The sequence below is a fragment of the Carcharhinus amblyrhynchos genome, chromosome 19 (genome assembly GCF_965287045.1).
Source record: "Carcharhinus amblyrhynchos chromosome 19, sCarAmb.v2.hapA, whole genome shotgun sequence".
Lineage (NCBI taxonomy): Eukaryota > Metazoa > Chordata > Chondrichthyes > Carcharhiniformes > Carcharhinidae > Carcharhinus > Carcharhinus amblyrhynchos.
In genome coordinates this window covers 4,025,456-4,052,352 of record NC_137342.1, presented here as the reverse complement: position 1 = coordinate 4,052,352, position 26,897 = coordinate 4,025,456, and the positions used below count along the sequence as shown (strand labels likewise).

The 26,897-nt window shown below is 40.4% G+C and overlaps 1 protein-coding gene across 1 annotated transcript in view; it reads right to left on the bottom strand.

Moving 5' to 3' along the window:
* fgd6 (FYVE, RhoGEF and PH domain containing 6) overlaps positions 1-26,897 on the bottom strand; it is a 135,154-nt gene that overhangs the window by 61,874 nt on the left and 46,383 nt on the right. The window contains exons 6-8 of the mRNA XM_080207140.1: positions 24,188-24,339; positions 21,754-21,910; positions 21,475-21,562 (exon numbers count right to left, since the gene is read on the bottom strand). Coding sequence (XP_080063266.1) covers positions 21,475-21,562; positions 21,754-21,910; positions 24,188-24,339 — 397 coding nt within the window. The remainder of the gene's footprint in view (positions 1-21,474; positions 21,563-21,753; positions 21,911-24,187; positions 24,340-26,897) is intronic.

Here is a 26,897-nt window from a genome sequence, read left to right as displayed (position 1 = left end):
CTCCAGCAATTACGCTGACTCTTATGAAGTGGCCAACAGATAGACTCAGCTGAATCAAAAGATTACAAAGAATCATAGAAGTTAAAATTGCAGCAGAGGAAACCAGTGATGGACAATAAAAGCCAGTCTTGCCACGATATTTCCATCCAGAGAATAAAGAAAAAAGTTGGTATCTATTCTTAATGGTAAATTTGATTTCACTATTTTAGAAGTTGCATATACTTGCTGTAGTCCAATGATTATTCTTACTGATGACCATAAAATGCATAATGACTCCAGTTAACTACTCCAGACTCTAAGAGGCCATCAAGTGGAGGCAGGACCAGATTCCTCACTCGAAAATAGATGGTGCACATGAAAAATCTACAGTGCCAACCACCAGATTGCTCTCATGCATGCCTTGTTCTCAGATAACACCAACGGAAGTCTGGAAACAGACTGCACAGTGACTTAACCAAAGACTTAGCCACAAGACTGAGACTTAAGAGGTGGAAAGGTAAATACAGAAGCTACTGGGAACACAAACGTTTGCCTTCAGCCTACCAATTTTGCCACAAACTCTGTTCCCTGTGCTTCTTCAATTCTGGTCTCTCCCACCTACCTGATTTTAACTGCTCCAGCCTTGGCAAGTTCTCTCTTCAGCTACCTGGACCTTAAGCTCTGGAACCTCTAAACCTCTTCTATCTTCTTATAATCTACCTCTGATCTGAGACCATCTCTCTCCCTGGCAACTCTGAGGCTGACCCAGAGCTGTACTTGAACCCAAATGAGGTTCTGACACATAGTCTCTTCACCACCAAGACTACTACTCCCACCTCCAACTCCATCCCTGCTTCAGCTTGCCGGCTACTGAAACTCTAATCAATATCTCATGTTAGCTTTAGACTTGTCTATTCTTATGCACTCTGGCTGACCTCTCAAACTTGCATACTGTGCCAACTGATGTTTATCCAAAAATGAACTGCCTGTTTCTTAACTCATTAAGCTCCACTCATTCAGCATCCCTGCACTCTGCCTTGATTTAAAATTCTTCAGCAGGTCATCTTTGGGTCCTCACTATCCACAGAGATTGTGCCAGAGGACTGGAGAGTGGCAAACGTTGTTCCTCTCCAAGAAAGGAAATAGGAATGACCCTGGTAATTGTAGGCCAGTTAGTCTTACTTTGATGCTTTCCAAGTTAATGGAAAGGGTCCTGAGAGATAGGATTTATGACCATTTGGAAAGATGCAGCTTAATCAGGGATAGTCAGCATGGTTTCAGGAGGGATAAGTCCTGCCTCATAAATTTGATCGAATTCTTTGAGGTAACTAAGTGTGTAGACAAAGGTACAGCAGTTGATGTCGTATACATGGATTTTAGTAAGGCGACGGATACGGTTCCCCATGGTAGGCTCATGAAGAAAATGAGGTGTAGCATAGAAGGAAATTTGGCCGATTGGATAAGTAACTGGCTGTCTCATAGAAGACAGAGGGTGGTGGTGGGGGGAAAATTTTCAGATTGGAGGCCAGTTACCAACAGTGTACCACAAGGATCAGTGCTGGGTCCTCTGCTATTTGTGATTTTTATCAATTACTTGGAAGAGGGGGCTGAAGGGTGGGTTAGTAACTTTGTTAATGACACCAAGATTGGTGGAGTAGTGGATGAGGTGGAGGACTCTTGTAGGCTGCAAAGAGACATTGATAGGATGCAGAGCTGGGCTGAAAAGTAGCGGATGGTGTTTAATCTGGATAAGTGCGAGGTAATTCATTTTGGTAAGACAAACTTGAATGCGAATTACAGGGTCAATGGCAGGGTTCTGAGGAATGTGGAGGAACAGAGAGATCTTGGGGTTCATATCCACAGATCTCTGAAGGTTGCCACTCAAGTGGATAGAGCCGTGAAGAAGGTGCGTTAGCGTCTATTAACAGGGGGTTTGAGTTTAAGCGCCGTGGGGTTATGCTGCAACTACACAGGACCTTGATGAGACCACATTTGGAATATTGTGTGCAGTCTGGTCAACTCACTATAAGAAGGATGTGGAAGCATTGGAGAGTGTGCAGAGATGTACCATGATGCTGCTGGTTTGGAGGGTGGGTCTTATAAGGAAAGGTTGAGGGAGCTGGGGCTTTTCTCTTTCGAGTGGAGGAGGATGAGAGGTGACTTCATAGAGGGTTATAAGATGATGAGGGGGATAGATAGAGTGGACGTGCAGAGACTACTTCCTCGGGTGGATGTAGCAGTTACCAGAGGGCATAACAATAGGGTTCATGGTGGGAGATATAGGAGGGATGTCCGAGGTAGATTCTTTACTCAGAGGGGTGTGGAATTCTCTGCCTTCTGTGATAGTGGAACTGAACACTTTAGGAACTTTGAAGCAGTTATTGGATAGGCACATGGAGCATACCAGAACGATAGGGAGTGGGATTAGCTCGATCTTGGGTTTGGACATAGCTCGGCACAACATCGAGGGCCGAAGGGCCTGTACTGTGCTGTACTGTTCTATGTAACGGCCTAGTAATATTATCGCTAGGCTATTAATCCAGAACTCAGCTAATGTTCTGGGGACCCTGGTTCGAATCCTGCCATGGCAGATGGTAGAATTTGAATTCAATAAAAAAATCTGAAATTAAGAAACTACTAATAACCATGAAACCATTGTCAATTGTCAGATAAACTCATCTGGTTCACTAATATTCTTTAATCTGCTGTCCTTATCTGGTCTGGCCTACATGTGACTCCAGACCCACAGCCATGTGGTTGACTCTCAACTGCCCTCCAAGGACAAAGTCAGAAGGAGATTTTAATCGAATGCAAAGTAAATGCCATCGACAGACTAAGTATTGTAATATCACAATAGTTTATATTTCTTTCCTTCCTAATTCCCCTCTTGCCATACTTGAGCTGCATCTACCTCTACAGCTCTCCCTTATCTCAAGTAGCAAGAGATACAGCAAAATGTGATGCAACAGCTTTTAAGTTAAGTTTTGGAGATAATCACAAGATGGCAGTATATTACACGGGCAATCAATATCAAGTAATTTAATATCTAATCCAAGCATAGAATTCCAACACACCAACCTTCCCATATAAGGCAATCTTGACTGATGTGTTCTGCTCCAAGCATAAATTAACTAAGCCTCCATTGTTCAGCATTTGATTCTGATCAGTCCTTAACTAATTATAATCACTTGCACATCAACTTCAGTATAAGAAGATTTTATTCAGCTGTAGTGGAGTCAGAGTCATGAGTGTTACAACATGAACTTTTACCTGTGCTTGTGGCAGGGCAAAGTACAGGAGAGGAGCCTCTTACTAGATTATACTAATTAAGTGCAACAAGCATTAAAAAAAAAGGTCACGTCCAAGACAGTATTTCCAAAAAGCTTAAATACAGTTAAGGTTTCGTGACAACACTTTGAATGCAATTACTTTATACTTTCAATCTCATGGAAAGCACCATCAACTTTGCCCCAAAGCTAAGACTGTTATTCAAATTTGAACATTGAGCCCAACTGAATTGGAAGAAAAGAAAGCATGAGGAGAAATGGTTGTCACTCTTTCATTTTGGTATGGCATGGAATTTGACTCCAGTACTGTTATGTATGCTCCTATGAACTAAAGATGCATAAACAATCATGGGGAGTAGGCTTGATAATTTGAAGATTGGAAATTCTTTATTGCTGGTGTGCTCTGTTCCACTGTCGACTGCCTGAATGGGTTCCCTACTGGGTGGAGCTGATTATGATGTGGGTATGCCGGCGTTGGACTGGCGTAAACACAGTGAAAAGTCTGACAACACCAGGTTTTAGTCCAACCTATTTATTTGATAATATACTCACAAGCTTTCGGGTTAGTCCCTTCGTCAGGTGAATGGAGAGTTCTGGCCTCAGACAGAGCATATAAAGCACAGACAGTTTAGAGATTACTGATTAGAATGCGAATGAACAGCAGGTTAGGTGTAAGGATTCGCATTCTAATCAGTAATCTCTAAACTGTCTGTGCTTTATATGCTCTGTCTGAGGCCAGAACTCTCCATTCATCTGACGAAGGGACTAACCCGAAAGCTTGTGAGTATATTATCAAATAAATAGGTTGGACTAAAACCTGGTGTTGTCAGACTTTCCACTGTGGAGCTGATTACCCAGGGGTCACTTGACCTGCATCCTTAAAGGGACAAGTTCACACCCCAAACCCCAACATACAAGAACATAAGAAATAGGAGGAGTAGGCCATCTAGCCCTTTGAGCCTGCCCCGCCATTCAACAAGATCATGGCTGATCTGAAGTGGATCAGTTCCACTTTCCCACTTTCTCCCCATAACCCTTAATTCCCTTGTCAGTCAAAAACCTATCAACCCGTGACTTAAATATTTAGCGAGGTAGCCTCCACCACTTCAATGGGCAGAGAATTCCAGAGATTCACCACCCTTTCAGTGAAGAAGTTCCTTCTCAACTCTGATCTAAACTGCTCCCCTTATCTTGAGGCTGTGTCCGCTAGTCCTGCATAAATACAATTTATGCATATATCACAAGTACACCATCAAATTGGACTTAAGTGCCTGAGGAAAATGGGTTTCAAATGTTTTAGATCTGCCCGAAATTAATTTCAATGTTTAGACAATACCAAAATTGGGATCTATATTTTACCTGCTGGATAAGAACTGTGCGACAATGTATAACCACAGAAGTACTGAGATCTATTCTGGGATGGAAGATTGGAGTCTCAGTCAGACAGTACAAAACAGGATACTGCATGCCCAAACCCAAACTGCAGCTACCAGTTCAAGATGTAGCACTGAAAGATACAAACCAGCTTGAGTGTGGGTTCAGACTACTGACACAGCATGTTACTGATGTAGCACATGTAAGTGGAAAATAAGCACTACCCTTCCCTCCAGGTGAGACAGCATTAGATAAAGTTTGGTTGCATTAATAGTACTACGCTGAGCAAGTAATACAGACTAATCTTACACAGAATGAAGATTCCCAAAATCTTAATAGTCAAGAAGTAATTAAATAAAACACCTACTGCTCATGCTTTTTTTTTGTTAAGTTTTAGACTTTTGTAAAATGTTAGTAGCAATCCACAATACATACTTCAACCAGTGTGCGTTGGAAGAATTATTGTGAAAAGGCAGAGGAGTTTTAGTATTACTTTTGAAATGTTCTTTTGAACACTACTAAAATCAGCTAGTGTTCTTCATTTTTTTTATTAACTCTAAAATCATTGTGAATGAACAGAGTTTACAATTTTGAGACCATCTTCTATATCTTTTTTATTTGTTCACAGGATGTGTGTCACTGGCTGGGTCAGCAATTATTGTCCATCCCTAACTTAACTTATTTGAGTGGCTTATTGTTTTTCAGAGTGTTAAAAGAGTCACAGATAGGCCAGATCAGACAACGGTGGCAGATTTCCTTCCCTAAAAGCATGAATCAGATAGGTTGTAATAACAATCGACAATAGTTTCATGGTCATCATTAGACTCTCAACTCCACATTTTGGCTGAATCCAAATTTCACTATCTGCCATGGTGGGATTCAAACCCAGGTTCCCGAGCACTGTCCTGGGTCTCTGGATTATTAGTCCAGTGACAATACCATGATTCCATCGCCATCACAGCAACATAAATGAACTGCTATTTCTGAGTGTCCACTGCCAGAACTTAGTATCATTAAAACTAAATTTGACTGCACAAGTTGCTATGTGTGCCCATGGTCTTGCCATGGCATCCCCTTTGGCTTCATCATCACAAACATGTTTGTTGGTTTCTACGAGAAATGCATTTTTGATGGAGTGTGCTTGAGCCTTCTACCCCATAAATATTTCTGACCGTAGGTGATATGTTCACAATCTCTGAATCTGCAGCTGAGTTTAAGGATTTACTTACACACCATAAGTATGCAAGTGATCCTACACTTGAGATGCCGTAGTCTAATTCACTCCCTTTTCTTGATGTGCTAGTTGAGGAATGCCATAATGTGTTCTCCATTCTCCACCACCACCTACTGTAAGCCTACCTTGACTGGTCAATAAACCGGTTGGGATGCAGATAGCTCCACATGCAACATGATTGGACTGAGCAACAAACCTTTGAATAAGGCACTAGCTAATTGCTCACCCCTCAAGCTGGTCAAGTTTGATGCAGAAATAGAGCTCATCAAAGCTATCTTTTGCAACAAAAACTATCCTGATCAGATGTGTGGCTTTGTTATTACATAAGCTCACAGATGGGTCAAAGACTGCCACTTTTGAACCTGAAGACCAGCCAATCTACCTTCAATTATCTTGGCAAAGAACCTCAAACTTGAAGTAGTAGTTAAGTAAGCTATCATCATATTACAATGCAGTGGTATTTCCCACTAACAGGATGCAGCCATCTTTCCAAAAATATATCTACCTACAACACAATTAAGCAACATCGTCTGAGAACTTCAGTGCCTGATTTTCAGGCTAACTGAACCAAACAGCATGTTCCTTTGATTGTTCATATTAGGCAAACTGCAGGTTATATTTAACAAAACTGTGCTTTCAAAACCCAAAACAAAGCGACCACTGTTACACGTGATTCCACTGGAAAACCCTGTGTGCACTAATAATTGCACTAACAATTAATTTAAGATAATAAGTCAAGCTTATAGCATGGCTTATTTATGCTTGCTAGAATTGATATACATTCCTATGTTCTCTTCAAACAAAGGAATATTTTCAAGCCTTATATCACCTTTGAATTATCCAGCAGCCTGGGAGCCTATAGTTTCTCATCATATTTCCCAAGGCAACAACTCAACCAGACATGACTTGCCGACTAATCAACACTTTTATCTTGTAGTATAAGCTGATTACTTAAATTTGCTATTATGTTTGTCTTGATGGGTGCAAGATGAAGCTTTGGCAAAATGTCTCTTTTCAGCAGTCTTCTGTGATTGTTATGTATCATTCCTTTGCTGCATAGTCTGATGTAACATGATCTTTCTGCAGATTAAAGTAAAGCCGTGGAACAGGAAAAGAACATTGAGTTTTGAACATTACTTTGCTACTTTTTGTGTCAATAATCACCAAATGAGTCTTGTATGCTTCATTTCAGTTTCATAAATTTATTGCATCACATCTAATCCCAGCAATTCATACTATACCAAATTCAACATGCGTATTTACCAGTTATTCAAACACAACCTGTAAGTAAGCACTTATTCATTTATTTTAATTTACAGATTATGAGGCAAATCTGCAGGATAATAGAAAGGTAGAAAGATTACCACTTGGCAACACAGAAAAATCACAAACCAGAAATGAAATTTAAGATGTTCCAAGTCTCAAGATGCTTATGGTTAACCACAGCTATTTACATTAAATTTACAACATGCAGTTCCATTCTACCGCTATGATTCACTCCATTTCATTTATCTTTAGCAGGACAATAGTCATGGTCACTGACTGCTTCCAGCCTCCTGACCACAACCTTTTACAGACATGCAAGAAAACTATTTTACGCTATTGTATATGTTGTGAATCTCAACATCATGCACCTCGCATCCAATATGCAAAGTCAAGCATTTCAGTAGCTTTCTTTTGTGCACTGTTCTGTTTCCATTGGACTGTCAAGTAGGACTCAGCTGCATGCAGTAAATTTGGCAACATTTTCGTAACCGGAGAGTATCTGATCTTGAGAGATACCACTACACTTTTCTGAAATTCTTAGCTATGTCATTATTGGATAGAATTTTCAAATGTTCAGCAGACTGCAATATCTAATGACACAGGCTTCCAAGTAATTTTTAAGGTCTTTTCATACTTTTCCAGGTTTTACCAATTTAGTGAGGATCAAATCAAACCTGAACTGTATTGGGACCAGTGTCCTGGTGAACTGTATGGAAGGCATAAATTGTATGTGGGGTGTGTTAACAGAGGGGATATTTGGAAAATTGAAGAGAAAGGACAAAGGTGTGCTACAGGGTAGTGATAAGGATAATAATCCCCAGAGTGTGACAGGATGAGACAGAGAACACAAACAGAAAGTGCAGCAGCAGATAAGGTCAGAGTTGGAAAAATGGTAAAACATTAAAGCCTCTTTATCTGAATGCATACAACATTCATAACAACATGGGTGAATCGATACCATAAATAGAATTAAATGAGCATGATGTGATAGCCATTTCAGAAACATGGTTGCAAAGTGACCATAGCTGGGCCCTGAATATTTCAAGGGTACTTTGCATTTCACAAGAATAGAAGAAAAGCAAATTGAGTTGGAGTAACCCTGTCAATAAAACAAGATCAGTACAGTAGTGAGAAATAATTCTGGTTTGGAAGTTCAAGATATAGAATCAGTTTGTAAGAAGCTAAAGAACAAAAGAAGGAAGTCACTGGTTTATACCCCGCCTCCCCAACAATAGCTACAAAAAAGGGTAGAGTACAAATCAAGAAAAGGGGATTTTAAAAAGGATGCTGCAATTATCATGGGAGATTTTTTCTTAATATAGATTGGATAAATCAAATTAGCAAACAGAGTATGAGTTCTTAGAATGCATTTAGGACAGTTTCTCAGATCAATACAATCTGGAACGTTTCAGGTCTACAATAGGCTGTTCTCTGGTAATGTGTAATGAGGCAGGATTGATTAATAACACCATAGCAAAGGATTCCTTAGGTAGGAATGTTCATATAATGATAGTATTTCACATTCAATTTGATCAGAAACTTAGGTCTGAACTGGCGTCTTAAAACTTCAATAAAAACAATTCCAAGCATATGAACATCCCCAGAGTTGGTTAAAATGAAATGCAAAAGCAGATTACAAGGCAAGACATCAAGAAGTGGCTAAAAGCAGTGTATAATACCAATCTGTTTCTAGTCCAGCGACGTCACTGGCATCTACCCAATAACGTGCAAAGCTCACAGGTATGTCCTGTCCACAAAAGGCAAGAAAAATCCAACCTGACAATTTATCATCCCAATAGTCTACTCTCAATCTTCAGCAAAGTAATGAAAGTTGTTGCCAACAGTTTTATCAAACAGCACTTGCACAGCAATAACCTATCACTGAGTTCTACCAGGGCCACTTAGCTCACGACCACATTATAGCCTAGGACCAAAATTGGAAATGAAAATGTGAGATGAGTGTGACTGTCCGTGACATCCAGGTAGCATCTGACTGGGTGTGGCATAATAAAACCTCAGCAAAATTGAAGTCAATGGAAACTAAGTAGAAAACTATGCACTGGTTGGAGTCATACTTAGCAGAAAGGAAGATACTATCATCATTGGAGGCCAGTCACTCGGTCTCAGGACTTCACTGCAGCAGTTCTTCAGGTAGTATCCTTGGCCATACCATCTTCAACTGCCATCAATTTGTCCTAAGGTCAAAGTGGGGGTGTTCACTAATGATCACAAAATGTTCAGTACCATTCCAAACTCCTCAGTCACTGAAGTACCTGTGCATATATGCTGCAGGACCTGGACAACATTCAAGCTTGGGTTGATATGTCATGAGTGACATTCGTGCTACACAAGGGCCAGGCAATGACCATCTCTAACCAGAAAGATGGTAACATTTCCCCTTTAGCTGAATTCCCCACCATCAATATTCCACGGGTCAGAAATTACAGTGGACCAGCCAAATAAATATTCTTGTTACAAGCTGGGAATTCTGTGACAAGTAACACACCTCCTGATTCCCAAAAGTCTGTCCACACAAGGCACAAGTTAGGAGTGTATTGAATTTTCTCCACTTGCTTGGGTGATTGCAGTTCCAACAACACTCAAGAAGGTAGACACCATCCAAGTCAAATTGGAAACCAATCCACCCAACTTAAACATTCACCCCCTCCACCACTAGTGCAGTGTCAGCTGTGTACACCAAATACAAAGATGCAAAGCAGCTCTTCAAGACTCCTTCAACAGCACCTACCAAACCTATGATCCCGAACACCTAGAAAGATCATGGCAGCAGATGCATGGGAACAACATCACCTATAAGTTCCCCTCCAAACCATACACCACCCTGACTTGGAACTATATCACCATTACTTCACTATCGATGGGTCAGAATCCTGGAACTCCTTTCCTAACTGCACCATGGGTGTACCTATACCAGATGGACTGCATCCATCTTCACAGTAAAGGATACAATTAACATCACAGCAGTAGTTTAAATCAAGAAACAGGAGGGAGGAACTCAGGAAAATTGCAATTGTCAGGGAAATAGTATTTAACAAATTGTTGGAGCTGCAGAGTTACAAATACCTGTATCCTGCTGGGTTTCAACCTCTGGTCTTGAAAGGAGCGACTAGTGAAATAGTTGATGCATTGGTTTTAATTTTCCAAAAATAGGATTATGAGAAAGTTCCAATAAATTGGAAAAGTGATGGAGGGAGAGTGAATGCAGGAAACCACAAACCCAGTTAGCTTAACATCTTTTATTGGATAACTGTCAAGAGTTATTTCACAGTAAGCCAGTTAGAAAAATGTATTCAGAATCAACATGGTTTTTTGGAAAGGAAATCATATTTAACCAACTTATTGGAGTTCTTTGAAGAAGTCACATGAACATGAATGAATAAAAAACTACAGAGAGAACCAGGAGATAGATGTACTGTACTTAGGTTTCCAGGAGGCATTTGATAAGGTGGTATATCAGAGACAATTGCAGAAAATAAAAGCTCATGGTATAGGGATTAACACATTGGCATGGATAAATGATTGATTAGCTAACAGGGAACAGTTGGCATAAATTAAACTTTCTCTGGCTGGCAGGATGCAATGAGTGGTATGTCACAGAGATCAGTCCTGAGGCCTCAGAATTTTATAATTTATATTAATGGCTTGGATGAATGGGCCAAAGGTAGGTTTGCTAAATTTGTTGATGACACAAACATAAGCAGGAAAGTAAGTTGTGCAGGAGGTTAGAAAGGGACAGAGATAAGTTATACGAGTTGACAAATATCTGGAAATCAAGTACAATGTAGGAAAATGTGAAATTGTCCATTTTCACAGGAAGAATTAAAAATTCATCTAAATGAGTAAGAAATTGCAGATTCAGAGGGACCTCGTGCCTGAATGGCTAGAATGCAGGTACAGTAAGTACTAAGGAAAACTAACTAAACATTATTGTTTATTTCAAGGGGAATTGATTACAGAGTTGGGAAGGGGTTACGCTCCAGGGCACTGGTGAGACCACTTCTGGTGAACTGTGTAGAGTATTGGTCTCCTTATTTAAGGAGTGATGTAAACGTATTGCAAGCAGTTCAAAGGTTTACTAGACTAATATCAGGATGGGCACTTTATCTTACGAACAAACTAACAAAATATAGGTACATCATTTGGTCCTATGAATCTGCTTCACCATTTGATAAGATCATGGCTGATCTGTCTGCGTTGAGTTCCACATTCCCCATCTACCTCCAATATCCTTTGATCCCCTTGGCTTACAAGAATCTATCTACCTCTGCCTTAAAGATATTCAATGACACCGCTTTCACTTACTTCTGAGGCACAGAATTCCAAAGTTGCACAACGGTTTGAGAAAAAAAATCCTCATCTCTGTTGGATAAGGGTGATTCTTAATCTCAAAACAGTGCCCCGTAATTCTAGACTCTCACAAAAGGAATCATTCTTTCAAATCCACCCTGTCAATATCATTCAGGATCTCATAATCGTCTAACTGTCCCTCACTCTTCTAAACTCTCATGGAAACAAGCCTAGCTTTTCCAACTTATATTTGTAAGACAACTCACTCATTTCAGGTATCAATCTCGTAAACCTCCTCTGAACCACCTCCAATGCATTTACATCCTTTCTTAAATAAGGAGACTAAAGCTACACACAGTTTGAGAAGTGATTTCATCAATGCCTTTCACAACTGAAATATAACATCCATATTTTTGTGCTCCATTCCGCTCAAAGGACAGTATTTCATTGGCCTACTTGCCTACCTGCATACAAACTTTGTGACTCATGCGCGAGAACACCTAAATTCCTCTGCACCATGACATTCTAATTATTCTCCATTTAAGTAATACTTTTTTATTCTTCCTGACAAAGTGAACTTTACACTTTATCACATTATACTTCACCTGCCAGATTTTTGCACATTTGCTCCATCTATCCATATTCGCAAACTCTATGGCTTCGTCACAACATACTTTTCTATCCAACTGTATGACATCTGCAAATTTAGCTACCATGCCTTCAATCCCCTTGTTTAAGTCATTGCAAATTGGAAAAAATTGAGGCCCTTGCCATTTGTCACATCCTGCTAACCAAACAAGGCCTACTTGTACATACTCTATTTGCTGTCAGCCAGCTAATCTTTAATCCAGACTAATAAGTTACCATGGGCTTTTAATTTTTGCCATAACCTTAGATATGGCATTTCATGGAATGTTTTCTGGAAATCCAAGTACAGTGCATCCGCAGGCTCCCCTCTATCCACATCACATGCTACTCCTTCAAAGAACTCTACTAAATTGGTTAAACATGATATTCCTTTTATAAAACAATGCTGGCTCTTCCCAATTGCCTTGAGCTCATCTAAGCGCACAGGATTCACCTCTTTAATGATCAATTCTAACACCTTCCCCATGACAGATTGTCAAGAGAACTAGTTGGTAATTTCCTGTTTTGTGCCTCTCTCCCCTCTTGAACAGAAGGGTCAATTTGTGACTTTCCAGTCCGATGGAGCGTTTTCAGAATAACTGGAATTTGGAAAGTTAACACCAATGCATCAGCTATTTAATTCACCACCTCTTAAGACCCTAAGGTGAAGACTTAGCAACTCACAGCTCCATCAGTTTGTTCAGTACTGCTTACCTAGTGATTGTAATTTCACTAAGTTCCTCTCTCCCCTCCACCTGCCGATTTATAGCTATTACTGGAATGTTTCTTGTATCCTCTATAGTGAATACAGAAGCAAAATATCTGTTAATTTCATCTGCCATTTCCTTATTATCTACTTGTAAGGAAAGGTTGGATAGGCTGGGCTTACATCCACTGGAGTTTACAAGAGCCTGCTCTACTATTCAGTAAGATCATGGCTGACTTGATTATAACCTCAACTTCGCTTACCTGTCTTCTCTAGTAGGGTGGCACAGTAGCACAGTGGTTAGCACTGCTACCTCACAGCGCCAGGGACCCGGGTTCAATTCCCGGCTTCGGTCACTGTCTGAGTAGAGTTTGTACATTCTCCCCATGTTTGCATGGGTTTCCTCCAGATGCTCCAGTTTCCTCCCACATTCTGAAAGACGTGCTGGTTAGGTGCATTAACCCGAACAGGCACCAGACTGTGGCGACTAAAGGAATTTCACAGTAACTTTATTGCAGTATTAAGCTTTGATTGTGATTAATAAATAAACTTTACATTTCCGCTGATAACATGCAAGGGCATGAAATGTTATCAATCTATCTGGTTCCCGCTTTAAAAGGCTGCCACTGCCTTTTGAGGGAGCATTCCAAAGAATCTCAGAGTGAGAAAGAAATTGGCTTCACCTCCGTCTTAAATGAGTGACTCCTTAATTGTAAACAGTGATTATTAGTTCTTGATTCTCCCATAAAGGAAACACCCTCTCTACACCGATTCTGTCAAGACCCCTTGGGATCTAAAAGTCTTATGACTATCTTATGAACATGAATACAAACAGAAATCAGGAGTAGGAGTAGATTCATGAATCACAAAAGGCTAGAATGCAGGTACAGCAAATATTAAGGAAAACAAATTAAATGTTACTGTTTATTTCAAGGGGAATTGATTACAGAGCTGGGGGGGGGGGGGGGGGGGGGGGGCGGGGGGGGGGTAATGCTCCAGGACACTGGTGAGACCACTTCTGGAGAATTGTGTAGAGTACTGGTCTCCTTATTTAAGGAGTCATATAAATGAATTGCAAGCAGTTCAAAGATTTACTACATAAATATCAAGATGGGCACTTTATCTTACGAACAAACTAACAAACAAAATAGAAATACGTCATTTGGTCCTTTGAGCCTGTTCCACTATTTGATAAGATCATGGCTGATCTGTCTGTGTTGAGTTCAGTGAAAAGTCTGACAACACCAGGTTTTAGTCCAACCTATTTATTTGATAATATACTCTCAAGCTTTCGGGGTTAGCCCCTTTGTCAGGTGAATGGAGAGTTCTGGCCTCAGACAGAGCACATAAAGCACAGACAGTTTAGAGATTACTGATTAGAATGCGAATCCTTACACCTAACCTGCTGTTCAAGACCTGAAGTGGCTGACAATGTGAGTGGAAGGAGCACTGATCACAGGTTAAAGAGATGTGTATTGTCTCCAGACAGTACAGTAAGTGAGGTTTTGCAAACCCAGGCAAGTCACGGGGGTTACAGATAGTGCGACATGAACCCAAGATCCCTGTTGAGACCGTCCTCATGTGTGCGGAACTTGGCTATCAGTCTCTGTACACGACAGCGCAGAGTCGCTGAACAGAGACTGATAGCCAAGTTCCGCACACATGAGGACGGTCTCAACAGGGATCTTGGGTTCATGTCGCACTATCTGTAACCCCCATGACTTGCCTGGGTTTGCAAAACCTCACTTACTGTACTGTCTGGAGACAATACACATCTCTTTAAACTGTGATCAGTGCTCCTTCCACTCACATTATCAGCCACTTCAGGTCCTGAACAGCAGGTTAGGTGTAAGGATTCGCATTCTAATCAGTAATCTCTAAACTGTCTGTGCTTTATATGCTCTGTCTGAGGCCAGAACTCTCCATTCACCTGACGAAGGGGCTAACCCCGAAAGCTTGTGAGTATATTATCAAATAAATAGGTTGGACTAAAACCTGGTGTTGTCAGACTTTTCACTGTGTTTACGCCAGTCCAACGCCGGCATACCCACACCATGTGTTGAGTTCCACATTCCCCACCTACCTCCAAAATCCTTTGATCCCCCTTGGCTTACAAGAATCTATCTACCTCTGCCTTAAAGAGACTACTTTCGCTTACTTCTGAGGCAGAAAATTCCAAAGTTGCACAATCCTCGGAGGAAAAAGATTCTCATCTTTAGCCTATAAGGGTGACTTTTAATTTTAAAACTGTGTCACCCTAATTCTGGATCCACTCAAAAGGAATCATCCTTTCAACGTCCACCTTGACAATATCATTCAAGGTCTTATAAATATTTATCTGCCCCTCACTCTTCTAAACTCCCATGGAAACAAGGAATAGATAGATTCTAAATATGAAAGGATGTAAAACATTATCAGGGGAAGGCAGGAATATGAAGTTGAAGTTATAATCAAGTCAGCCATGATCTTACTGAATGACGGAGCAGGCTCGAGGGGCCAAGTGGCCTACTCCTAATTTCTATGTTTGTATGCATGTTCATAAGACAGTCAAAAGACTTTTAGATCCTGAGGGGTCTTGAAAGGATTGGTGTAGAGAGGACATTTTCTCTTGAGAGAATCTAGAACTGAGAGACACTGTGTAAAATTGAGTCGCTTATTTAAGCTAGGGATGAAGACAATTTTTTTCTCTCAGAGGGTCAGCAATCTTTGAAACTCTTCCTCGAAAGGCAGTGGCAGCCTTTTAAAGCAAGAATTAGATAGATTCTAAATATGCAAGGGCGTGAAAGGTTATCAGGAGAAAACGGGTATATGGAGTTGAGGTTATACTCAGGTTAACCGTGATCTTACTGAATGGTGGAGCTGGCTTGAAGAGCCAAGGGGACTACTCCTAATTTCTACATTTACACACATGTTCATAAGACAGTTCATCCCTACCCTTTTCAAGGGTAGTTGTTGTGTATGTAGTGTCTGTATCTTTAAGACAACACAGCAGAAGAGAGTCACCTAGCTTGAGGAACCAATGGTGAACTGGGAGTAAATGTTCACATCACGGAGGAAGCTTTCTCTTGAGCAGAGTCATCTAGCAGCTACGTAGTTAACATCCTAAAGAACAGAGCACAAATCCAGGGCAGCCTAGAGCAGCAACTCCTCTACCTAGTTTATTTTTTTCAGTCTTCACTAAGGAGAGGGGCCATGTTTTTGAGGATGAATGTGTGATATAGGCTGACAGGATGGAGGAAGTAGATGTTCTGAGGGAAGATGTATTAGCAGTTTTGAAAAACCTGAAGGTCGATAAGTCCCCTGGGCCAGATGGGATATATCCTAGGATACTTTGGGAGGCAAGGAATGAGATTGCGGAGCCTTTAGCTTTGATCTTTGGGGCCTCATTGTCCACGGGGGTTGTGATGTGGATATGCCGGTGTTGGACTGGGGTAAACACAGTAAAAAGTCTGACAAAACCAGGTTCAAGTCCAACCGATTTATTTGATAGTAAACTCACAAGCTTGAGGTTAAGCTCCTCTTCAGGCGAATGGAGAGTTCACCTGAAGAGCTTAACCTCGAAAGCTTGTGAGTTTACTATCAAATAAATCGGTTGGACTTAAACCTGGTGTTGTCAGACTTTTTACGGGGGTTGTGCCAGATGACTGGAGAATGGCAAATGTTGTTCCTCTCTTCAAGAAAGGAAATAGGAATGACCCTGGTAATTATAGGTCAGTTATTCTTTCTTTGGTGCTCGGTAAGTTAATGGAAAGGGTCCAGAGAGATAGGGTTTATGACCATTTGGAAAGATGCAGTTTAATCTGGGATAGTTAGCACGGTTTCATGAGGGGTAAGTCCTGCCGCTCAAATTTGATTGAATTCTTTGAGGAGGCAACTAAGTGTGTAGATGAAGGCAGAGCAGTTGATGTCGTGTATATGGATTTTAGTAAGGCATTTGATAAGGTTCCCCATGGTAAGCTCATAAACAAAGTAAGGAGGTGTGGGATAGAAGGAAATTTGGCTGATTGGATAAGTAACTGGCTGTCTCATAGAAAAAAGTCTCACAACACCAGGTTAAAGTCCAACAGGTTTATTTGGTAGTAAACACCACTAGCTTTCGGAATGCTCTTCCTTCGTCAGGTGAGTGGGGAGTCCTGATCACAAACAGGGCATATAAAGGCACACACAGTTTACAAAATACTGATCAGAATGTGAGTCTTTACAGCTAACCTGCTATTCAAGTCTTAAAAGGTGCAGACAATGTGAGTGGAGATAGCATTAAGTATAAGTTAAAAAGATGTGTGTTGTCTCCAGACAGGACACTGAGTGAGATGTTGCAAGTTCAGGTTACCGATAGTGTGACATGAACCCAAGATCCCGGTTGAGGCATTCTTGAACTTGCAACATCTCACTTACTGTCCTGTCTGGAGACAATATACATCTCTTTAACTTATGCTTAATGCTATCCCCACTCACATTGTCTGCAACTTTAAGACTTGAATAGCAGGTTAGCTGTAAAGACTCGCATTCTAATCAGTATTCCATAAACTGTGTGCACCTTTATGTGCCCTGTTTGTGATCAGGACTCCCCACTCACCTGACGAAGGAACAGCATTCTGAAAGCTAGTGGTGTTTACTACCAAATAAACGGTTGGACTTTAACCTGGTGTTTTGAGACTTCTTACTGTGTTTACCTCAGTCCAATGCCAGCATCTCCACATTATGTCTCATAGAAGAGGGTGGTGATGGAGGAAGGCCAGTTGCCAGCAGTGTACCACAGGGATCAGTGCTGGGTCCTCTGCTATTTGTGATTTTTATCAATGACTTGGAAGAAGGGGCTGAAGGGCGGATTAGTAAATTTGCTGATGACACCAAGATTGGTGGAGTAATGGATGAGGAGACATTAATAGGATGCAGAGCTGGGCAGAAAAGTGGTGGATGGAGTTTAACCCGGATAAGCGTGAGGTAATTCATTTTGGTAAGACAAACTTGAACGCGGATTACAGGGTCAACAGCACGGTTCTGAGGAATGTGGAGGAACAGAGAGATCTTGGGGTTCATATCCACAGATCTCTGAAGGTTGCCACTCAAGTGGATAGAGCCGTGAAGAAGGCTTATAGTGTGTTAGCATTTACTAACAGGAGGTTTGAGTTTAAGAGTCATGGGGTTATGCTGCAACTATACTGGATGTTGATGAGACCACATTTGGAATAACATGTGCAGTTCTGGTCACCTCAGTATAAGGAGGATGTGGAAGCATTGGAGAGAGCGCAGAGGAGATTTACCAGGATGCTGCCTGGTTTGGAGAGTAGGTCTTACGAGGAAAGGTTGAAGGAGCTGGGGCTTTTCTCTTTAGAGCGGAGGAGGATGCGAAGTGACTTAGAGATTTATGAGATGATGCGGGAGATAGATAGAGTGGATGTGCAGAGACTATATCCTCGGGTGGATGTAGTGTTACTAGGGGGCATAACTATAAGGTTCATGGTGGGAGATATACATAAGAACATAAGAAATAGGAGCAGGAGTAGGCCGTCTAGCCCTTCGAGCCTGCCCCGCCATTCAATAAGGTCATGGCTGATCTGAAGTGGATCAGTTCCACTTTCCCGCTCTCTCCCCATAACCCTTAATTCCCTTGTCAGTCAAAAACCTATCTACCCATGACTTAAGTATATTTAGCGAGGTAGCCTCCACCACTTCAACGGGCAGAGAATTCCAGAGATTCACCAGCCTTTGAGTGAAGAAGTTCCTCCTCAACTCTGATCTAAACTGCCCCCCCCTTATCTTGAGGCTGTGCCCTCTAGTCCTGCTATTCTTTCTAAGCGGGAAGAATCTCTCTACCTCGACCCTATCCATCCCTTTCATCATTTTATACGTCTCTATAAGATCCCCCTCATCCTTCTAAACTCCAACGACTACAGGCCCAGTCTATTTAGTCTCTCTTCATAGTCCAACCCCCTCATCTCCAGTATCAGCCTAGTGAACCTCCTCCGCACTCCCTCCAAGGCCAATATAGGAGGGATGTCTGAGGTAGATTCTTTACTCAGAGTGGTTGGGGTGTGGAATGCACTGCCTGCTGCGATAGTGGAGTTGGACACTTTAGGAACTTTCAAGTGTTTATTGGATAGGCACATGGAGCACACGAGAACGATAGGGAGTGGGATAGCTTGATCTTGGGTTTGGACATAGCTCGGCGCAACATCGAGGGCTGACGGGCCTGTACTGTGCTGTACTGTTCTGTGTTTTATTTTAATCAAAAAATACCTTTTGTTTCTAACAAAACCTGAAATCACTTGACACTCAAGTGCCACAACATGACAATAATCAGTGATGGGAAACAAATGCCTGTCTTACCAACTTGAACATCTCATGGAAGACTAAATAAATTTGGCTCTCATACTCACTGAAGTTTAGACAATAGGATATGGGAGCAGAACAAGCCCATTCAGCCTGCTCCACCATTCAGTCATGGCTGATATGTTTCTCAACCCCATCTGTCCACCTTGTCCCTGTTACCTTTGATTCCCTTACCAATCAAGAACCTATCTATATCTGACAAAGACACTCAATAACCTGGCCCCCACAGCCTTCAGTGTTAATGAATTCCATAGATTTACCACCCTCTGGCTGAAGAAATTTCTCCTCGTCTAGGTTCTAAAGAGTCATTCCTTTATTCTGAGGCTGAAGCCTTGAATCCTAGTCTTTCCAGTTAATGGAAACATCTTTCCCATATATACTATATACAGGCTTTTCAGTATTCTATAAGTTTCAGTGAAATTCCCTCCTTAGAGGAGAACAAAAGATGATCTTATCAAAACATATACGATTCTGAGACAGCTTGACAGATAGATGCTGGGAGGAAGTTTCCCATAGTGGGAATCTAGAACTAAGGGGAACAGCATAAAAATAAGGGATCTCCCATTAAGATAGCGATTAGGAAGGATTTCTTGTCGCAAAAGGATCATTAGTCTTTGGAATTCTCTCCTTCAAAGAGCAGTGGAGGCTGTGGCATTGAGTATATTCAAGGTTTTGTTAAACAGATTCCCATTACAATAGAGTCAAGCGTAATGGGGAAAGGCAGAGAAAATAGAGTTATGACTGCAATCATATCAGTAATGATAGAGCAGCCTTCATGGGCTGTATGTCTGAGTTAGGTTGATTGGCCATGCAAAATTGCCCCTTAGAGGGATGTGTAGGTTACAGGGATTAGGAGGGTAAATGTGTGGGGTAGTGCGGGTAAGAGATACATGGGATTGTTGTCGGTATAGACTTGATGGATTGAATGGCCTACTTCTGCACTGTAAGATTTCTATGATTCTATTCCAATTCCTCTTATTTATGATTTTATGTTCCTTCACCCCAAGTCTCCACTTAGGCTCAACTTATTTCGCTGATGATATATTTTGGCTGTGATATAGTATGTATTTATGTCGATCAATAACGAATTGCTTCAAGTTCCCATTCAAGCACACGTTGCTTGGCTAATTCTTGATGTACTGACAGAACGTCAACATCTTGTTTGATTACAAAAGTATAGAAATCTTAATGACCAGAGCAGTGAGCTTTCAACATTTGATTGTCAAACCCCGCAACTAGTTGGACAAATTGCAGAAAGGGTTCTTAATGTAAGGTGAGGCTAGTGAATATGAGAAACGGAAGTTTGGCTGACAAAGCTGAACTAAAAAGGGCACATACTGGATTACAAAATGTTTTGATAGGGATCAATTCAGAGTATCACAGTCATTAACCTCATGTGTCAGACGTTGACAGAGTTACTGCTGCATTTGTAAGGGTGTTAAGCAACTTCTCAACACCCTCAAATGCAGCATGTTGAAGAACTGTGGAAGTTCTAATATATTTTTTCTACATGGGACAAACTCAGTCTCAGTGGTGGCTATCTGGTAAGGTGCCAATGAAATTGTGGCACTTTGATGGAGGAAAATAGTCAGAAGAACTTATCTACCACTCTGCTCTTGTATATTTTCTTGTACTAGATACAAAATGTTTCATGAATGGTTGGAGAAATGAAAAAATATAAAGAATTGTGATAAACAATTTTTTAAAACAAAGGATATGCAGGAATGTCACTTTATATATGATAAATACATTTCAGTTCTATAGTTTGACAAAGTAGATAAAATACAAAGCACAATTTCTAACTTTAATTCAAACTAAGATTAATATAAATTTTAAATTTCCATTATTTGTCATTGCTTCAATGCATTACAATCTGGAAATAAGACTCTTATTAAAAGTTAATTAGATAATAACAGAAGCTACACTTTGAACTACAAATTTACCTACCTTGGTATGCAGCAAATACAATACCTGTATTTACAACGTTGTCGACCCTACTACACAAAATATTTGTGAACCGACAAGGTCCACCTCAAGGAATGTTGCATACAGTAATGCTTAATTTGTAGTGCCTAGTTTGCAAGCTTAATTCAAGAAGAAATTAAATACATTCATTATATTGCAAGTAAACAAATAGAAAAATATGAAGCATTTAGATGCTTCTCTTTAACAGGAGGTAAACTTATTTAACATAGTGAAACAATTTGAACTATAACTAGCATCTTCCAGTCGCCAATTGCATATAAACACACAATGTCTAATGTATGCTTGAGTAAGTAGTCTTCAGTGAAATAGCAGGAATATAAATTAAATACCTAACCAGTAACACAGACATTTCAAGAATAATGAAGTAACAATACCTGTCAGGAGCAATTTGTACTGTGGAATCCTTTGGACAGGTTTTAACAGGTAATGTTTGAGTGCCAGGTTTGCGCAGCGAGAGCTCATCTGAAAGAAAACAGAAGCCTGAAATTTTCTAGACAAGAAGATTCATAAACCAGTTAATAATAGTTGTGAAACCATCTTAGTATTTTGGATGATGCATATTGGAGACAGCACACGTTATTAATTCTTCACATATGATGTGTCTACACCACAGAAATGATCAATTTGACACTAATTTTAAAAATACTTATTACCTCAAATTCCTTAACTATAGCAGCAAAGGTCGGATTCTTCTTGCACTGTTCATCCAACAAACAAACATTCTTGTCAAACTCTTTGATATAGGTTGAGTACATTTTGAGGTATGGCCCCTTCTCCATGAAGATATCAGCAATTCTCTGATGCTCATTCCTACAGAATTATTTTGATAACGTGGAACAGAAATAAAAGCAATTAATTTATTTAAAAAGGACAAAATTGGTAATGTTAATGTACATGTGCTATTGATACACAGGAAGAGGTTGCTTCAGCCTCTCTCCATGGTTCAGTGAATAAATGTATCAATGTGAAGTAGCACTCACTATATAATCAAACTAGATGGCAAGTTCAGCCTCTAGTCTGTCCTGAGCAAGACGATCTCAGCTATGGTAGCAATGGAGATATTTAACACAGTTTAAAACTGGAAAGGAATTCCACTCTTGCTGTTTAGCAACTGATGCTATAATTGTATGCCACAGTTGCCAGCTAATTAGGTCACACACAGCTGCAAATATTCTAAAACAAAACCCCGGAATTGTATAGATATTATGCACCCATGAAGATTGGTTGCTTGATGAAGTTTTGGAAGTCCTGCTAACATTTACCACCTTGGTGATTCAATAAATTAGCTGTGAAAGGAAGACTTGCTTATTTTTAAAATGCAAGATCCTATACTGGGGGAAACAGTATATAAATCTGGGAATACAGATACACAATTCTCTAAAAGTGGCATCACAGGTAGGGTCATAAAGAGTGCTTCTGGAACAACAGTTTTGGGCGCCGCACCTGTGCAAAGATATTTTGGCCTTGGAGGGAGTGCAGAGGAGGTTTACTAGGCTGATACCGGAGTTGAGGGGGTTGAGCTATGAGGAGAGGCTGAATAAACTAGGCTTGTACTCGTTAGAGTTTAGAAGAATGAGGGGAGATCTCATTGAGACGTATAAGATGATGAATGGGATGGATAGGATAGAGGTGGAGAGACTCTTCCCGCTCAAAAAAGACAGAAGGACTAGGGGGCACAGCCTCAAGATAAAGGGGGGGCGGTTTAGAACGGAGTTGAGGAAGAACTTCTTCACTCAAAGGGTGGTGAATCTCTGGAATTCTCTGCCCGTTGAAGTGGTGGAGGCTGCCTCGCTAAATATTTTTAAGACGCGGGTTGATGGGTTTTTGATAAGAGAGGGGATTAAGAGTTATAGGGAGAGGGCGGGAAAGTGGAACTGAGCCACGACAGATCAGCCATGATCTTATTGAATGGCGGGGCAGGCTCGAAGGGCTAAATGGCCTACTCCTGCTCCTATTTCTTATGTTCTTATAAGAGTTGGAATGTTATGGTGAGGTTGTATAAGACATTGGTGAGGCCGAATTTAGAGTATTGTGTGCAGTTTTGGTCACCTAATTACAGGAAGGATATTAATAAGGTTGAAGGAGTACAGAGAAGGTTTACAAGGATGTTGCCGGGACTTGAGAAACTGAGTTACAGAGAAAGGTTGAATAGGTTAGGACTTTATTCCCTGGAGCATAGAAGAACGAGGGGAGATTTGATAGAGGTGTATAAGATTATGATGGGTATAGATAGAGTGAATGCAGGCAGGCTTTTTCCACTGAGGCTAGGGGAGAACAAAAAACTAGAGGACATGGGTTAAGGGTGAAGGGGGAAGAAGTTTAAAGGGAATATTAGGGGTGCTTCTTCACACAGTGTGCTGGGAGTGTGGAATGAGCTGCCAGATGAAGTGATGAAAGTGGGCTCACTTTTAACATTTAGAAACACTTGGACAGGTACATGGATGAGAGGGGTGTGAAGGGATATGCCCGGGTGCAGGTCAGTGGGACGAGGCAGAAAAATGGTTGGGCATAGCCAAGAAGGGCCAGCGATCCTGTTTCTGTGCTGTAGTGTTCTATGGTTCTATGGAGTAGCTTGCTAGATCATTTCAGAGGGCAGTTAAGATCAGCCACATTGCTGTGAATCTGGAAGTCAGACCGAGTGACAATGGCAGATTTCCTTCTCTAACAGACACTTAGTAAACCAACTCAGCTTTTACAACAATTGATTATACTAGTCATCATCACCAGTATTGAGACCAGCTTTATATTCCAGATTTATTAATCAAATTCAAATTCCACCTGCTGCTGTGGTGGAATCTGAACACATGTCCCCAAAATATTACCTGGGCCTCTGGATTACTGGTGTACTGACATTATCATCAGCCCCATTTCGCTCATACTCCTCATTTTACTGTCACTGTTTACTTTGAAATATCCTGGTTACTAAATTACACTGTGTCATCTCTCAGTGACCTCCTTTCAAGACTGAAAAGCCCATATTTCTTCAACTTTCTTCATAATTCATTCCTGTTATGATATTGATTAGATGCAAATGTTTACGCCAGCCAAATTTTATCAAGCCAAACATAATGCTAAAAGATTCATTACCAGCGTGCCATTCTCTCTTCCAGTTCTCGCAGCAAACCCCGATTTAGTTCATACAGCTGTGGCAGGTAGTACAGGATCTGATTCAAGACCTTATCTTCGATCACTTGTTTTCCATACTGTCTTGAAGACTGGATCACTGAATCCCGGAAATCCTATCAGAATCCAGATGAACGGAAAAAACAAAGGTGTTTTCAATATTTAAATTTCTTGATTTATTATTGCATTTTATCATAAAAGTACAGATAAAGGATATAAAGTTGTAACATAGTTGCGGGAATATGTAAAGTTTGAATTTTCAGATTTAGCCTGCTTATAAACAAGAAAGTTTCAAAATTGGATCTTCTTTACTGGAAGGGAATATGAGTCTTAAATTAACAAAGGGTGGGTTATGGTAAATAGGAGACTCCTACAAGCTGTGGAGGGACCAAAAGTGAAGGGCCGCAAATAAAAGATAAAATACAAGAGATTTAGATTCGGGAACAGGACCATCTTTTTTGCACAGGAGTTGTGAGACTATAAACACTATTAGTGGTCGAAGCAGAAACTATGTTAAGATTCAAGACTATATTAAGAAAAGAGGGTTGAGATCATTAGGGTGGGTAAACTGCACGGAAGGTAAATGCAGTTAGAAATACATAAATCTATCTACATGTCCTTTTGGTTTTGCTCATCTCATGGATTATAGCAGTAAGTCTAAGTTCATGAACAGAAAAAAAAAATCACTAAAATGGTATTTAATTACACTGCTAATAGTAACTGCAAATCAGGTTCATCAACAGGTTGATGACACAAGCTAAGGGGAAAAAAATCTAGATTATTTTGTATTCTAAAACCACACAATAACATGACAAGTGTACAGTGAATTACAAGATTATATTACACCTTACATGCAAACTAAATCCAAAAACTGTTACCTTCGAATGGTATGAAAAAACATCATCACTGGGGACAATTCAAAACCAACTGCCAGATGAAATCTATTCTTACTAAAAATACAACAATCTCACTGCTATTGAGAGAGGGCTAAGAAAGTTGTTTTTTCTGTCTATGCTTGGACTTCCCCTGGGATATCTGTGAGAACGTCCAAGTGTCATATATGAACATTCCTGTGCTGGAGTGGGCAGCAACATAGTCAATAGAAAACATGTTTCTACTTGTTATTAAAATACTGAGCCTAGTATATATGCAGATATATTTCCATCCTGTAGAGAAACCATAGGAATCTCAGTAGGATACAGAAGAGCAAAGACCTGGCACGTTTTTCTTTAACCTATGCCTCAAGATTACCCATACCTTGGGAATAGGTTAAGGAAAATTTCCTCATCAGGTTTAGCGTACAAATAACAGACCTGCAATGGTTCAAAATTGGGATTTGAAATTTTCACATTCAAATTACATGCAACTTCAGATTCTTTCACATTTTTCTACCACAGCTACACTTCTCAATAAAATTTTATTCTTAGATCTTCATTTTACATGTATAATTTATATTTTATTGCAAATGCACCTCTAACATTGAAAATCAAACGCAAATTGCTCCTCAAACTTCAATTATAACTTGGATGATGCAAATGTGAGATGCTGAACTAGGTTCATAAACACTAAAAATTACATTTCTGGTTAATTGTGAATATTTCTATCTGAATAGGAAAACAAAAAAAATCTAAATTTTGAAGAAATCAGAGTATTATTTGCCACATCACCTCAACAGTCACTTCCCACATCAAATACCTATCCCTCATCTCAGAGGCATTTGACCTTCCACAACACAGGTTTCCAAACTGTGTTCGTGGGCCACCTACAGGCAATCTATGGTCAGTTTTCGTCAGCACATGTTGACACATAGAGCAGGCTATCAAAATGCTGACAGCGGGTTGTGGTGTGTTAATGGCTTACACGTATGCACTAACATAACCCTGACTTGCCACCATGGGTAGTCACGTGGGTCAGAACTGGGTATGTATGCACAGAGAACTATTTGGAAATGTCACTTTTTCCCTTCCCAAATTGGTTCCAATTCTTAGTTCATCATCCACAGATTCCCCACCTCCCATCTGCTTCAGGCCCTGCTAAAACAATTATTTAAAATATCACCCATTGAAACATGTGATGTGGAAATAATGAAGATGAAAGAGTTATACGAACATTAGAACTCCACTAACATTGGAAGATATGCAACCATTTTGGTCATTGGGTTCTGAACATTGTCAAGTTTTAGAGGAACAAATGTCAAGGAGGAGATCCGATTAGAGCAACGTTTCTCATCTTTTACTCAAATTTGCACCAAAAATATATATGCACTTCCATGATCCAGTGAACAGAACTGAATCACTGTGCTGTCAAACATCAAGTTCATATCTATTTATAATAATTTTGTCAAGGCCAGTCTTACATCACTAACACCCTTTATTTACAGTGAATAAAGTGCTGCTTCTGGGGCTACAGTAGACAAGTCAAAGCAGGGAGACCTACAGTGCCGGGTCCGGGCACAGGCAACTGGATTTAAACTCCTGCTACTCCTTTCAAATTGAATGGAGAAGCCTATAACATCTACATCAAAGATGGGCCTATACATAGTTCCTGGCTAGCACTTTCATTCTCGCTATTTCAGAGTGTATATCAGACATTGTCCTGGGCAAAGGACAACTATGCTGGACCCAAAGACTCACGTCTTTCTTCATCAGAACGGGTTTAATTTCATCTGCAGGTT